The sequence below is a fragment of the Ranitomeya variabilis genome, chromosome 1 (genome assembly GCF_051348905.1).
Source record: "Ranitomeya variabilis isolate aRanVar5 chromosome 1, aRanVar5.hap1, whole genome shotgun sequence".
Taxonomy (NCBI): Eukaryota; Metazoa; Chordata; class Amphibia; order Anura; family Dendrobatidae; genus Ranitomeya; species Ranitomeya variabilis.
The window spans coordinates 282,542,268-282,557,931 of record NC_135232.1 but is presented as its reverse complement, the minus strand read 5'-3'; the positions used below and the strand labels follow the sequence as shown (position 1 = coordinate 282,557,931).

At 44.1% G+C, this 15,664-nt stretch overlaps 1 protein-coding gene across 2 annotated transcripts in view; it reads left to right on the top strand.

Annotated features, from left to right (window-relative positions):
- The window catches only part of LOC143815641 (solute carrier family 2, facilitated glucose transporter member 11-like), a 145,048-nt gene that overhangs the window by 141 nt on the left and 129,243 nt on the right, over positions 1-15,664 (top strand). Inside the window, exon 1 of one of the 2 annotated variants that reach the window (XM_077295090.1) lies at positions 81-178. The exons of the other annotated variant lie outside the window; for it this stretch is intronic. Within the exon in view, the coding sequence (XP_077151205.1) occupies positions 122-178 (57 nt within the window). The 5' untranslated portion in view covers positions 81-121. Of the gene's footprint in view, positions 1-80; positions 179-15,664 lie in introns of those variants that run through there. 2 annotated transcript variants of the gene reach the window in all.

Below are 15,664 nucleotides of genomic sequence, written 5' to 3'. Positions count from 1 at the left end.
TCTGCATGATCCATTTTAATTTACATGGTTTATTCTGATAGTATAATGCAGTTTATTGTTTTCACTAAGTGAAAGGCAGAGAAGGGCAAAGACATATCTTCGGTTAGCTAGAGAAACAGCAATGTTGGCGACAGCAGTGGAATATCAGCCCCTAATACACAAGAGGAGTGAAAGCAGGGTAAGTGGCCGGGATCTGTCGGTAATGTGGATGGATGGATGAATGATTTCTGTTCACGAGAAACCATTTAATAAATGCTGTAATTGGAGTCAGACAAAATCCTGGATATCACGCAGATGTGTCCCTCACATGAGTGCTGTGTTCTTAAAATCCATGGGAAGAGACAAAATCACAGTGAACTAGTGTGCATATACTGTATATTGTATTGCATCTGCTGCCTAAATAGCATTGTTTATATAATTGTTATGTATTATCCATTTACTATATAACATTGACATATTCCATAGTGCTGTACAGATCATCCATTTACATCAGTCCTTGTTCACAGATCAAAGCTTATGTTTCTTTTCTCTCATTTTAGTTTTGTGTTTGTCTTTCGGTTTACCATAGAGGTTTAGATGTTTTGTGTTGGTGCTTTTATTTCTTGTTGTACTTGTGTGTTTGTTTTCCATAGGGGTTGTGTGTTGGTGTTTTTATTTCTTGTTTTACTTGTGTGTTTGTCTTTCTGTTTTCCATAGGGGTTTTGAGTTGGTGTTTTTTATTTCTTGCTGTACTTGCGTGTTTTTTCACCAGAGGGGTTTTATGTTGGTGTTTTTATTTCTTATTTTACTTGTGTGTTTGTTTTCCATAGGGGTTTTGTGTTGGTGTTTTTTTATTTATTATTTTACTTGTGTGTTTGTTTTCCATAGGGGTTGTGTGTTGGTGTTTTTTATTTCGTGTTGTACTTGCGTGTTTTTGCACCAGAGGGGTTTTGTGTTGGTGTTTTTATTTATTATTTTACTTGTGTGTTTGTTTTCCATAGGGGTTGTGTGTTGATGTTTTTATTTCTTATTTTACTTGTGTGTTTTCTTTCCATAGGGGTTTTGAGTTGGTGTTTTTATTTCTTATTTTAGTTGTGTGTTTGTTTTCCATAGGGGTTTTGAGTTGGTGTTTTTATTTCTTATTTTACCTGTGTGTTTATTTTCCATAGGGGTTTTGTGTTGGTGTTTTTATTTCTTGTTGTACTTGTGTGTGCATTTTCCATAGGGGTTTTGTGTTGGTATTTTTTTTTCTTGTTTTACTTGTGTGTTTTATTTTCCATAGGAGTTTTGTGTTGGTGTTTTTATTTCTTGTTGTACTTGTGTGTGCATTTTCCATAGGGGTTTTGTGTTGGTATTTTTTTTTCTTGTTTTACTTGTGTGTTTATTTTCCATAGGGGTTTTGTGTTGGTGTTTTTATTTCTTGTTGTACTTGTGTGTTTGTTTTCCATAGGGGTTGTGTGTTGGTATTTTTTTTTCTTGTTTTACTTGTGTGTTTGCTTACCATAGGGGTTTTGAGTTGGTGTTTTTTATTTCTTGTACTTGTGTGTTTTTTTCACCAGAGTGGTTTTGTGTTGGTGCTTTTATTTCTTATTTTACTTATGTGTCTGTTTACCATTGTGGTTGGGTGTTGTTGTTCTGCCAAAGCAGTAAGATTTCCTCTCCTGAAGCTAAAATGTTGGCTTTTCGCAATCCTTCTAATCAGTTCAGAGAGGTAAACTCAGGACAAGGTGTTGATTGCATTATGAAAAAATGTGAGGGATTTCTGGTGAAGTGCATTTGCAGCAAGTTGTCTAGATTCGGAAAGCTTCCCTACTATCATAATGATTAGTTGGTATGATATTTTAGTTGTATTTGATTTATACCAAGCCAAATTGTTTTTGATTATAGACACCACCCTAAAATGTTATATGTCTTCTGGTTCTGGTTCAAGTCACACTGATGGTCCGTGTGGTGTGCGAGTTTTTCTGGCACCCATAGACTTTTATTGGTGAGTCTCGGCTGATATATTGTGCAAATCGCAGCATGCTGCTAATTTTACTCACATGTATAATACGGCCGAGAAAAAAACTGATGATGGGAGCTGCCCCATAGATTAACATTGGTCCGAGTGCTATGCAATTTTTTTTTTATCGCATAGCACTCGTCCGGATTCCTCTCTAGTGTGACTCCGGCCTCATACAGATTCACATGCATAACCCTTCTCCTTTTCCTAATTGCTTAGATATAATTGTCTGTCAACTTGGATTTTTAAAGGGAACCTGTCACCCCCAAAATCGAAGGTGAACTAAGCCCACCGGCATCAGGGGCTTATCTACAGCATTCTGTAATGCTGTAGATAAGCCCCTGATGTAACCTGAAAGATGAGAAAAAGAGGTTAGAGATTATATTCACCCAGGGGTGGTCCTGCTGTGATCCGGTCCCATGGGTGTCGCGGTCTGCAGTGCGCAGGCGCTGGGAAAGGTCAGAGAGGCCGCAGCGTGAAGACAAGGAGAGGACTGGGGGGTCTGCAATACCAAGATAGATTATTACACTTGGGGCTATTTAGTTTGGAAAAACGAAGACTAAGGGGTGATCTTATTTTAATGTATAAATATATGAGGGGACAGTACAAAGACCTTTCTGATGATCTTTTTAATCATAGACCTGAGACAGGGACAAGGAGGCATCCTCTACGTCTGGAGGAAAGAAGGTTTAATCATAACAGACGCGGGTTCTTTACTGTAAGAGCAGTGAGACTATGGAACTCTCTGCCGTATGATGTTGTAATGAGTGATTCATTACTTAAATTTAAGAGGGGACTGGATACCTTTCTGGAAAAGTATAATGTTACAGGGTATATATACTAGATTCCTTGTTAGGGTGTTGATCCAGGTAACTAGTCTGACTGACGTATGTGGAGTCGGGAAGGAATTTTTTTCCCCAATGTGGAGCTTACTCTTTGACACATGTTTTTTTTTTGCCTTCCTCTGGATCAACATGTTAGGGCATGTTAGGTTAGGCTATGGGTTGAACTAGATGGACTTAAAATCTTCCTTTAACCTTAATAACTATTTAAATATGTAACTACGTCATCCTATGAAGATGGGAGCGCCCGGACCGCGATGCCCATCGGATCAGACCGCCCCCCCAGGTAAGCATAATCTAACCTCTTTTTCTCATCTTTCAGGATACATCGGGGGCTTATCTACACCATTACAGAATGCTGTAGATAAGCCTCTGATGCTGGTGGGCTTAGCTCACCTTCAATTTTGGGGGTGATAGGCTCCCTTTAAGTGTTTATGCTGCCAGGATTGGAGTACTCTCATCCCAGCAGCGTAGGAAGGTGTAAGCTGTATAATGCAGCCAGCACATGCTGGTCATAAGGGCTAAGCTCCTAACCATACTTCATAAGGTTCCTTTTGTTGTGCATTCACAGTAAAAGCTGGGAAGGAGTTTAATAAAAAAAAATCAAATAATGAGAGAAGTACTTGTTATTTTCACTTCGAAAGTGAGATAAACAGACTATGATTACTAGCTTTGAACAACTGCACCATTGACTAACCACTTGGAAAATGTATTGCCCTTTAAACAAATTGTTTTTTTTTTGGTCTTTGAAGAATCAGACGATTTGATAACATCCTGGGTGAATTTATAAAGATCTCATTAATAAGCTGGCTTTCAAGATTAATGGATATTTGGCAGAAAAGAAAGTTTTGACTAGAAAACTGCCAAACTACTGTCTACCATCACTTAACATAAAATGATTTTGTATTCCTATTTCTATGTCTAATCAACATGTTATGGTCACATACTGTCATCAGCTAAAGACCACCTTTCAAGTCCAATGTTATGTACAATATGTGTACATTAATGATACTGTACACCGTTATGCATGGCCAGCTCCAGATTTTCGTGGGCCCCAGGCGAAAAAGTCTCAGATGGCCCTTTAACAAATACCATATTTCATGATGCACAGTTACGACAGAGAAATATAGGTATAGTACAGCACCAACCATTTCACTTACTTCTTACATTATATGAGTGATATGTATTCTAAATTCTACAATAGCTCAGAAACCGGCGAATCCTCGCAGTGCACAGTGCGTGCACTGGGGAGATTCAAAAGTTTTCATTTTAGATCGGACAGTATATTCCTTCATACAGTATTATGGGCACCACATACTCCTCCATATTATGGGCACCACATAGTGCTCCATACAGTATTATGGGCACTACATAGTCCTCCATACAGTATAATGAGCACAATATATTGCTTCATACAAAATAATGGGCCCCATGTATTGCTTCATACAGAATAATTGGTCTCATAATGCTCCGTACAGAATGGGCCTTATATAATGCTCCATAAAGAATGGCCCCATATAATGCTCCTGATAGAATGGGCCCCATATAGTACTCTGGAGCACCCCCCACTGCCGCAGGGCCGAGGGGTACCCAGTACCGGGCCTCTCTGTCTCGGTTCTGGGGTTGTCACGGTGGCTAGACCTGGCCCGTGACCCTGCTGAGGGGCGTCCAGTGAAAGCGGAGAGTGACGATGTTGTGGTGTGGTGCAGGTCGCGATGAATAACGAGGACACCAGGTTGCAGTCTCTTTACCTCTTTACTGAAGGCTTCAGGATCCTCAATCCGGAATACGGTTAACAGGGCTGTTTGAGACCGGCCGGTCCGATGGCACCTCCAGAGTTCCCTTTGCAGGTGGAAATCTGTGCCTACCTTCTAGCGCTTGTGTGTTGTAGTCCTTCCCTGCTTAGCACCACGGGATAGTCCTCACAACTGTTCTGTCTGTTTCTGAAGTTCCCTCACAACTGATTCTGATGTTCTTCTTCGTCCCCCCAGATGATATGGCTAGGACGCACCCGTATGACGGGTAGGCCTGGAGGTCTTCCGGGACCCTAGAGTCGCCCCTCTCCAACTGTTGCCCCTATGTCTGCTTAGGTGATTTTGGGTGAGACAGCCCGCCTATAACTGACTGTCCTGCCGTAGGTTTGAAGTAAGGCCTGGAGCTCAATACTTCCACGGCGTTTCCGGCCTCCGGCTACGCGCCTCAGTAGGATGGTGCCTCAGTCTTACAGCACGACTCCTACTGGTGTTATCTCCTTGTTGCATTGATCTCGTTTCTCACTCTTCACAATAAACCTCGCTTCTTGTCCTTTCTTGGGGTACCGCCGCAATGAAGTGCAGGCGTGGTCCCGTAACGTTCTTTCTGTTCGCTAGGCCTCTGTCAGGATCCCACCTGTTGTGAATTCTGCTCTTAGGTTCCCTCCGGTGGTTGTTGATAGTAATGCAGTTGTCCCTGGGTTGCAATCCTGGGCAGGTGTCCCTGCTGATTGCAGCTCTGACTGGGATATTTAGGTGTGCAGGATTCATTAGCCCTTGCCAGTTGTCCATTGTTCTTGGAGGTTTTGCATCTCTGTCTGGTTCCTTCTGCCCTGCTGCCAAATCAGCAAAGATAAGTGTCTGGTTTTGTTTCTACAGCACACATGCTGTGTGCTTTACAATTCAGTACTATTCAATGTTTTTTCTTGTCCAGCTTAGACTGTGTTTGGATATTTCAGTCAAGTTAGGATTCTCAAGAGATGCAGATATACATTCCATGTCTTTAGTTAGATGGTGGAATTTTTGTATTATCTGCTGTGGATATTTTTAGGGTTTTAATACTGACCGCTTAGTATTCTGTCCTATCCTTTCCTATTTAGCTAGCGTGGCCTCTTTTGCTAAATCCTGATTTCTACCTGCGTGTGTCTTTCCTCTAATACTCACAGTCAATATTTGTGGGGGGCTGCCTATCCTTTGGGGTTCTGCTCTGAGGCAAGATAAAATTCCCATTTCCATCTATAGGGGTATTTAGTCCTCCGGCTGTGTCGAGGTGCCTAGGATGTGTTAGGTACACCCCACGGCTACTTCTAGTTGCGGTGACAGTTTAGGGTTTGCGGTCAGTACAGGTTCCACCTACTCCTGAGAAAGTCTCATGCGGCTCCAAGGTCACCGGATTATAACAGTACAACTGGCCCTCAATGAGTTAAATGCATCTCAGAAGAAGGGAAGAAAGAGCCATTTTTTTTCTGTAGCTTGCTTTGTCTTTTCTTCCCTCTTTTTCTCTGGGTGGCTGAGGAGTCTTGTGCTAGCATGGATGTTCAGGGATTAGCTTCTCGTGTAGACCAGCTTGCTGCTAGGGTACAGGGTATTTCTGATTATATTGTTCAGACTCCAGTTTTAGAGCCTAAGATTCCTACTCCTGATTTGTTTTTTGGGGACAGGTCCAAATTTTTGAGTTTTAAAAACAACTGTAAACTGGTTTTGCTCTGAGACCTCGATCCTCTGGTGATTCCATTCAGCAGGTTAAAATTGTCATCTCCCTGCTGCGTGGTGATCCTCAGGATTGGGCATTTTCCCTGGAATCTGGGAATCCGGCCTTGCTTAATGTAGATGCCTTTTTTCAGGCTTTAGGATTATTATATGATGAACCAAATTCTGTGGATCAAGCGGAGAAGACCTTTTTGGTCCTGTCTCAGGGTCAAGAAGCGGCAGAATTGTATTGTCAGAAATTTAGAAAATGGTCTGTGTTGACTAAATGGAATGATGATGCTTTGGCGGCAATTTTCAGAAAGGTTCTTTCTGAATCAGTTAAAGATGTTATGGTGGGGTTTCCCACGCCTTTCGGTCTGAGAGATTCTATGTCTCTGGCCATTCAGATTGATCGGCGTTTGCGGGAGCGCAGAACTGTGCGCGCTGTGGCGTTGTCCTCAGAGCAGATGCCTGAGTCAATGCAGTGTGATAGGATTCTGTCTAGAACGGAACAACAGGGATTCAGATGTCAGAATAGGTTGTGTTTTTATTGTGGCGATGCTTCTCATGTCATTTCAGTCTGCCCTAGGCGTACAAAGAGGATCGCTAGTTCATTTACCATCAGTACTGTACAACCTAAATTTTTATTATCTGTGTGCTTAATCTGCTCATTATCATCATTTTCTGTCATAGCGTTTGTGGATTCAGGCGCCGCCTTGAACTTAATGGACTTTGAGTTTGCCAGGCATTGTGGTTTTCCCTTGCAGTCTTTGCAGAACCCTATTCCTTTAAGGGGCATTGATGCTACACCTTTGGCTAAAAATAAGCCCCAGTTCTGGACACAGGTGACCATGTGCATGGCGCCAGCCCATCAGGAAGATTGTCGATTTCTGGTGTTGCATAATTTACATGATGCTATCGTCCTGGGTTTTCTGTGGTTGCAGGCACATAATCCTGTGTGGGATTGGAAGTCTATGTCTGTGACTAGTTGGGGATGTCAGGGGGTTCATAATGATGTTCCTTTGATGTCAATCTCCTCTTCTTCCACTTCTGAAATTCCAGAGTTTTTGTCTGATTTTCAGGATGTATTCGATGAGCCCAAGTCCAGTTCCCTTCCACCGCATAGGGACTGTGATTGTGCGATTGACTTGATTCCAGGCTGTAAGTTTCCTAAGGGCCGACTTTTCAACCTGTCTGTGCCTGAACATACCGCCATGCGGAGTTATGTTAAGGAGTCTTTGGAGAAAGGACATATTCGGCCATCTTCTTCGCCGTTGGGAGCAGGATTTTTTTTTTTGTTGCTAAGAAGGATGGCTCCTTGAGACCCTGTATTGATTATCGCCTCTTGAATAAGATCACGGTCAAGTTTCAATACCCTTTACCTCTGCTTTCCGATTTGTTTGCTAGGATTAAGGGGGCTAGTTGGTTTACTAAGATTGACCTTCGGGGGGCATATAATCTTGTTCGTATTAAGCAGGGTGATGAATGGAAAACTGCGTTTAATATGCCCGAAGGCCATTTTGAATACCTTGTGATGCCATTCGGGCTCTCTAATGCTCCATCTGTTTTTCAGTCCTTCATGCACGATATCTTCTGGACTTATCTTGATAAATTCATGATTGTATATTTGGATGACATTTTAATTTTTTCCGATGATTGGGAGTCTCATGTGAAACAGGTCAGGATGGTATTTCAGATCCTTCGTGATAATGCTCTGATTGTGAAGGGGTCTAAGTGTCTCTTTGGAGTGCAGAAGGTTTCTTTTTGGGGCTTTATTTTTTCTCCCTCATCTATAGAGATGGATCCGGTTAAGGTTCAGGCCATTCATGATTGGATTCTACCCACATCTGTGAAGAGCCTTCAGAAATTTTTGGGCTTTGCTAATTTTTATCGCCGTTTCATTGCTAACTTCTCCAGTGTGGTTAAACCCTTGACCGATTTGACGAAGAAAGGCGCTGATGTGACAAATTGGTACTCTGCGGCTGTATCTGCCTTTCAGGAGCTTAAACGCCAATTTACTTCTGCCCCGGTGTTGCGTCAACCAGATGTTTCTCTTCCGTTTCAGGTTGAGGTTGACGCTTCTGAGATTGGGGCAGGGGCCGTTTTGTCTCAGAGGGATCCTGTTGGTTCCTTGATGAAACCGTGTGCCTTCTTTTCCCATAAGTTTTCGCCTGCTGAACGCAATTATGATGTCGGCAATCGGGAGTTGTTGGCTATGAAGTGGGCGTTTGAGGAGTGGCGACATTGGCTCGAGGGAGCTAAGCACCGTATTGTGGTCTTGACCGATCATAAAAATCTGATTTACCTCGAGTCTGCCAGGCGGCTGAATCCTAGACAGGCTCGATGGTCCTTGTTTTTTTCCCGTTTTGATTTCGCGGTCTCGTATCTTCCGGGTTTTAAGAATATTAAGGCTGATGCCCTCTCTAGGAGTTTTTTGCCTGATTCTCCTGAGGTCCTTGAACCGGTCGGCATTCTGAAAGAAGGGGTGGTCCTTTCTGCCATTTCCCCTGATTTACGACGGGTTCTTCAGGAATTTCAGGCTGACAAACCTGACCGCTGTCCAGTGGGGAAACTGTTTGTTCCTGATAGATGGACTAGTAGAGTGATTTCTGAGGTTCATTGTTCTGTGTTGGATGGCCATCCTGGTATTTTTGGTACCAGAGATTTGGTTGGTAGGTCCTTTTGGTGGCCTTCTTTGTCACGTGATGTGCGTTCTTTTGTGCAGTCCTGTGGGACTTGTGCGCGGGCCAAGCCTTGTTGTTCCCGTGCTAGTGGGTTGCTTTTGCCTTTGCCGGTCCCTGAGAGGCCCTGGACGCATATTTCTATGGATTTTATTTCTGATCTTCCGGTTTCCCAGAAGATGTCTGTCATCTGGGTTGTTTGTGACCGGTTCTCTAAGATGGTCCATTTGGTGCCTTTGCCTAAATTGCCTTCCTCTTCTGATTTGGTTCCGTTGTTTTTTCAGCATGTGGTTCATTTGCATGGTATTCCGGAGAATATTGTGTCCGACAGAGGGTCCCAGTTTGTTTCTCGGTTTTGGCGGGCCTTTTGTGCTAAGCTGGGCATTGATTTGTCTTTTTCTTCCGCATTTCATCCTCAGACAAATGGCCAGACCGAGCGAACTAATCAGACTTTAGAAACTTATCTGAGATGCTTTGTGTCTGCTGATCAGGATGATTGGGTGGCTTTCTTGCCATTGGCCGAGTTTGCCCTTAATAATCGGGCTAGTTCGGCTACCTTGGTTTCGCCCTTCTTTTGTAATTTTGGTTTTCATCCTCGTTTTTCTTCGGGGCAGGTTGAGCCTTCTGACTGTCCTGGTGTGGATTCTGTGGTTAACAGGTTGCAGCAGATTTGGGCTCATGTGGTGGACAATTTGGTATTGTCTCAGGAGGAGGCTCAACGTTTTGCTAACCGTCGTCGGTGTGTTGGTTGCCGGCTTCGGGTTGGGGATCTGGTCTGGTTGTCTTCCCGTCATGTTCCTATGAAGGTTTCTTCCCCTAAGTTTAAGCCTCGCTTTATTGGTCCTTATAGGATTTCTGAGATTATTAATCTGGTGTCTTTTCGATTGGCCCTTCCGGCTTCTTTTGCTATCCATAATGTCTTCCATAGATCTGTATTGCGGAAATATGTGGTGCCCGTTGCTCCCTCTGTTGATCCTCCGGCCCCTGTGTTGGTTGATGGGGAGTTGGAGTATGTGGTTGAGAAGATATTGGATTCTCGCTTTTCGAGGCGGAGGCTTCAGTACCTTGTTAAATGGAAGGGTTATGGCCAGGAGGATAATTCTTGGGTTTTTGCCTCTGATGTCCATGCTGCTGATTTGGTCCGTGCCTTTCATCTGGCTCGTCCTGATTGGCCTTGGGGCTCTGGTGAGGGTTCGGTGACCCCTCTTCAAGGGGGGGGGGGGTACTGTTGTGAATTCTGCTCTTGGGTTCCCTCCGGTGGCTGTTGATAGTAATGCAGTTGTCCCTGGGTTGCAATCCTGGGCAGGTGTCCCTGCTGATTGCAGCTCTGACTGGGATATTTAGGTGTGCAGGATTCATTAGCCCTTGCCAGTTGTCCATTGTTCTTGGAGGTTTTGCATCTCTGTCTGGTTCCTTCTGCCCTGCTGCCAAATCAGCAAAGATAAGTGTCTGGTTTTGTTTCTACAGCACACATGCTGTGTGCTTTACAATTCAGTACTATTCAATGTTTTTTCTTGTCCAGCTTAGACTGTGTTTGGATATTTCAGTCAAGTTAGGATTCTCAGGAGATGAAGATATACATTCCATGTCTTTAGTTAGATGGTGGAATTTTTGTATTATCTGCTGTGGATATTTTTAGGGTTTTAATACTGACCGCTTAGTATTCTGTCCTATCCTTTCTATTTAGCTAGCGTGTCCTCTTTTGCTAAATCCTGATTTCTGCCTGCGTGTGTCTTTCCTCTAATACTCACAGTCAATATTTGTGGGGGGCTGCCTATCCTTTGGGGTTCTGCTCTGAGGCAAGATAGAATTCCCATTTCCATCTATAGGGGTATTTAGTCCTCCGGCTGTGTCGAGGTGTCTAGGATGTGTTAGGTACACCCCACGGCTGCTTCTAGTTGCGGTGACAGTTTAGGGTTTGCGGTCAGTACAGGTTCCACCTACTCCTGAGAAAGTCTCATGCGGCTCCAAGGTCACCGGATTATAACACCTACCCCTGACAGGGACCCCCCTGAATCTTCCCCTGCAACATCCTCTGCCACAGGATGTTGCCTGGTTCCAACCCAGTCAGCTTCTGTCCAACTTCCTATCTAACCCCCAGTTTTACCAGACTGTGAGGAGTGGCCTAATACATAGCACCCTTAGCTCCCCCTGGAGGCCAGACTGTAAAGTGTATTGGTGTCTGTGATACCTGGTCAGGTGAACTCCTTCAGTGCCATCAGACGTACCAATACCCCCCTTAGCGGCGGAGCATCAGTACTGCAACAACCAGGACTCTGGGGCACTGCACTCCCCCCCGGTTAAATCCAGTACTCCTGGACTGGGAAGAAAACAACAATACATGTCAGCAAAAAGACATACAATTTTTGAAATGCAATAACAAGTAAATTTGAACAGAGCTTCCCTTTATGGGAGGTGAGGACTCTTGAACGTTACAAACATGGTTAAACATTTTAAATAACATACTATAAATAACTTCTATTACCCAACCGGGTATTCTGCTTAGTGCAACTTCTGAATAATAATTTAACTTTGCCTCTAAGGACGTATAAGCTGAATCCACTAAAGGCTTACTATAAAACATTACAAGGCTAATCAACTTTTCTTCATTTTCCAACTTTACATTCGCAGGACCGCCTGTCTATCTGCCCCAGGCCTACTGCCTCTCGCTCTTTTGCAGGACCGCCCCATTCCTCATCCGGGCCTACTGCCTTTCTCTTTCTATACACAGTATAGGACTTATCAACCTTCTCTCAGTTCAAGATCACTGAGCCTTCTCTGTATGGCTCCTAGGAGGACTCACCGACTAACCCCATACGGGTTCACTTCCTGTCCTCATTTTCTAACACATTATTAAACATTTCTTACAATCAACTAGCTAACTACATATAACATTTACAGGTAAGCATTATTACTTCTTCTTTTAAGACATCATTACACCTTAAGTGCTATTGGTGTTGTGAATTTGGATTCTGGGCTCCCCCGGTGGCTACTGGTGGAATTGAACTGGTGTTTTCATCTTCTCTGTTCACCTGTTCCCATCAAGATGTGGGAGTCGCTATATAACCTTGCTGCTCTGTTAGTTGCTTGCCGGTCAACAATGTTATCAGAAGCCTCTCTGTGCTTGTTCCTGCTCCTAGACAACTACTAGATAAGTTGGACTCTTGTCCATGTTTGTTTTTGCATTTTTGTTCCAGTTCACAGCTGTAGTTTCGTTACTGGGTCTGGAAAGCTCTTGTGAACAGGAATTGCCACTCTGGTGTTATGAGTTAATGCCAGAGTTTTAAAGTAATTTCTGGATGGTGTTTTGATAGGGTTTTCAGCTGACCATGAAAGTGTCCTTTCTGTCTTCTGCTATGTAGTAAGTGGACCTCAAATTTGCTAAACCTATTTTCATACTACGTTTGTTATTTCATCTTAATTCACCGCCAATACATGTGGGGGGCCTCTGTCTCCTTTCGGGGTATTTCTCTAGAGGTGAGCTAGGACTAATATTTTCCTCTGCTAGCATTATTTAGTCCTCCGGCTGGTGCTGGGCATCTAGAATCAACGTAGGCATGCTACCCGGCCACTGCTAGTTGTGCGTTAGGTTTAGTTCATGGTCAGCTCAGTTCCCATCTTCCAAGAGCTAGTTCCTATATATGCTGATGCTATGTTCTCTTGCCATTGAGAACATGACATATTGGTGAACGTTCCCTTTAAGAGAGAACCAAGTCTCTACGAGGTAGTGCGACTACTCCCGCTGCCAGTCCGTGTAAACAGGAACTCCAATGCTGTTCCCAGGAGCAGTTTCTTCGCAAAGAGTTCTCTTTGTTGTAAAACCAGCAGGGAGCACCTTTAAGAAGGTGCAAACTATTTACAATAAGTTTGTAATCATGCAGTGTTCATGATCCAGCAGTTCTTTTCAACAATGATGAACAAGAAACAAAAACAAAAAGGCAAAAATAGGGATCCCAGGTAAACGAAGGGATCCCTTTAAGAGTTAACCCTAGTCGGGTTGTAGCAGCAGGAAGACACATAGAAAGACGAACAGTTAACTATATACATTTTGTAAAGCATTTCAGAGCTTCATAGTAAGTTGCAAGACATCAGCCGGTAGTGGACGTCTCCTGACCGCAGTGGCTTCGGTCCTTGGTCTCCGGCTGATGCGGCGTCAGTGTCGGTGGTTGGCCTCTCAGGTGCAATCAGGTCACCCGGTGTCTGGATTCAAAGGCTAACCCTGGCTGCAAGCTCAGTAGCAGCAACAAGGAGCACGTTGGCGATAGTAGCAAGATCTGTCAAGTCCGGATCGGTCATGTTCGGAGCAACAGGTGACACCTCCGCAGGCCCACATCGTTGGACGTTCCGAGCACACCATCCTTGTGCACTCCGGTGGCGGGTGTAGGTCACCTGGTCCCCCTTTGCAATAATGGATCACCATATCGGTTGCGAAAGGGAGTCTTCACATTGTAACTGGTAACGAAGATGTCAGTCGGTAGTCCCGGTTCCTGTATGGAGCCCCAACCCCGCTTTGGGTGAAAGCCCAGCACAGTTCCCCGCTTTACCACGTCTTTCCTGCCGTGCGCAGGCTTTGGGTGTTGGACTTTTGGTGGGTCAATTTGGTCTGTCTCTTTTCGGTTTTTCCAATGTAGGATCAAGCATTGTTTATATTGTTCCTGTTGTGAATTCCGCTCTTGGGCTCCCTCCGGTGGTTGTAAGTGGCACTTTTGTGAGTTCTGCTCTTGGGCTCCCTCCGGTGGTTTTAAGTGGAACGGCTGCTCCTTGGATTTAGCAGTCAGCAGCTGCTTCCACTGATCGTCTATTCTGGCTCGGCTATTTAAGCCTGGCTCTATCTTCAGCCAGTGCCAGTTGTCAATGGTTCCTGGTTGGATTCACATCTCTGCTTGGATTTCCCTGATGTTCTGACCAGTTCAGCAAAGATAAGTCCTTGCTTGGTTCTTTTGCTGTCCACATTTTGTGGACTTTATCGTTTTGCACTTTCTATGTTTTTCTAGTCCAGCTTGTCAGTATGGATTTATTCAGTTAAGCTGGAAGCTCTAGGAAGCAGATTTACCTTCCACACCTTTAGTCAGGTGTGGAGATTTTTGTAAACTCTGTGGTGGATTTTTCTAGTTTTTTAATACTGACCGCACAGTATTCTGTCCTATTCTATCTATCTAGCTAGAGTGGCCTCCTTTGCTTCATCCTGGTTTCATTCTGCATATGTCATTTCCCTCTCCACTCACAGTCAATATTTGTGGGGGGCTGTCTATCCTTTGGGGATTTTCTCTGAGGCAAGATAGCTTTCCTGTTTCTATCTTTAGGGGTAGTTAGTCCTCCGGCTGTGACGAGGTGTCTAGGGAGTGACAGGAACATCCCACGGCTACTTCTAGTGTTGTGATAAGCTGAGGAACTGCGGTCAGTACAGGTACCACCTCCTCCAGAGCTCGTCCCATTTTGCTCCTAAACCACCAGTTCATAACAGTACAACTGGCCAAAAATGAATTAAATGCATCTCAAAAGAAGGAAAAAAAAGTTCTGAGCCATTTTTTTTCTGCAGTCTGTTTTGTCTTTTTTTTCCTCTTAATCTCTGGGTGGTTCAGGATTTTGGCGCTGGCATGAATGTTCAGGGTTTGTTTTCTCGTGTGGATCAACTTGCTGTAAGAGTACAGAGTATCCAAGATTATGTTGTTCTGACTCCGGCTTTAGAGCCTAGAATTCCTACTCCTGATTTGTTTTTTGGGGACAGATCTAAGTTTTTGAACTTTAAAAATAACTGCAAATTGTTTTTTGCTTTGAAACCCCGTTCCTCTGGTGATTCCATTCAGCAGGTTAAAATTGTCATCTCGCTGCTGCGTGGTGACCCTCAGGACTGGGCATTCTCCCTTGAATCAGGGGATCCGGCATTGCTTAATGTAGACGCATTTTTTCAAGCGCTCGGATTATTGTATGGCGAACCTAATTCTGTGGATCATGCAGAAAAAACTTTGTTGGCCCTGTGTCAGGGTCAGGAAGCGGCAGAATTATACTGCCAGAAATTTAGAAAATGGTCTGTGCTCACTAAATGGAACGAGGATGCCTTGGCTGCAATTTTCAGAAAGGGTCTTTCTGAAGCCCTTAAAGATGTTATGGTGGGGTTCCCCACGCCTGCTGGTTTGAGCGAATCTATGTCTCTAGCCATTCAGATTGATTGGCGCCTGCGCGAGCGCAAAGTTGTGTACCATATGGCGGTATCCTCTGAGCAGAGTCCTGAGCCTATGCAATGTGATAGGATTCTGACTAGAGCAGAACGGCAAGGATTCAGACTTCAGAATAGGCTGTGTTTTTACTGTGGTGATTCTGCTCATGTTATTTCTGTTTGCCCTAAGTGTACTAAGAGGGTCGCTAGGTCTGTTACCATCAGTACTGTACAGCCTAAATTTCTCTTATCTGTGACCATGATTTGCTCATTATCGTCCTTTTCTGTCATGGCATTTGTGGATTCAGGCGCTGCCCTGAACTTAATGGACTTGGAATTCGCCAGGCGCTGTGGTTTTTCCTTGCAGCCTTTGCAGAGCCCTATTCCTTTGAGGGGCATTGATGCTACACCGTTGGCCAAGGATAAACCTCAGTATTGGACTCAGCTGACCATGTGCATGGCTCCAGCACATCAGGAAGATTGCCGTTTTCTGGTGTTGCATAATTTGCATGATGTTGTTGTACTGGGTTTTCCATGGTTACAGGTACATAATCCGGTGCTGG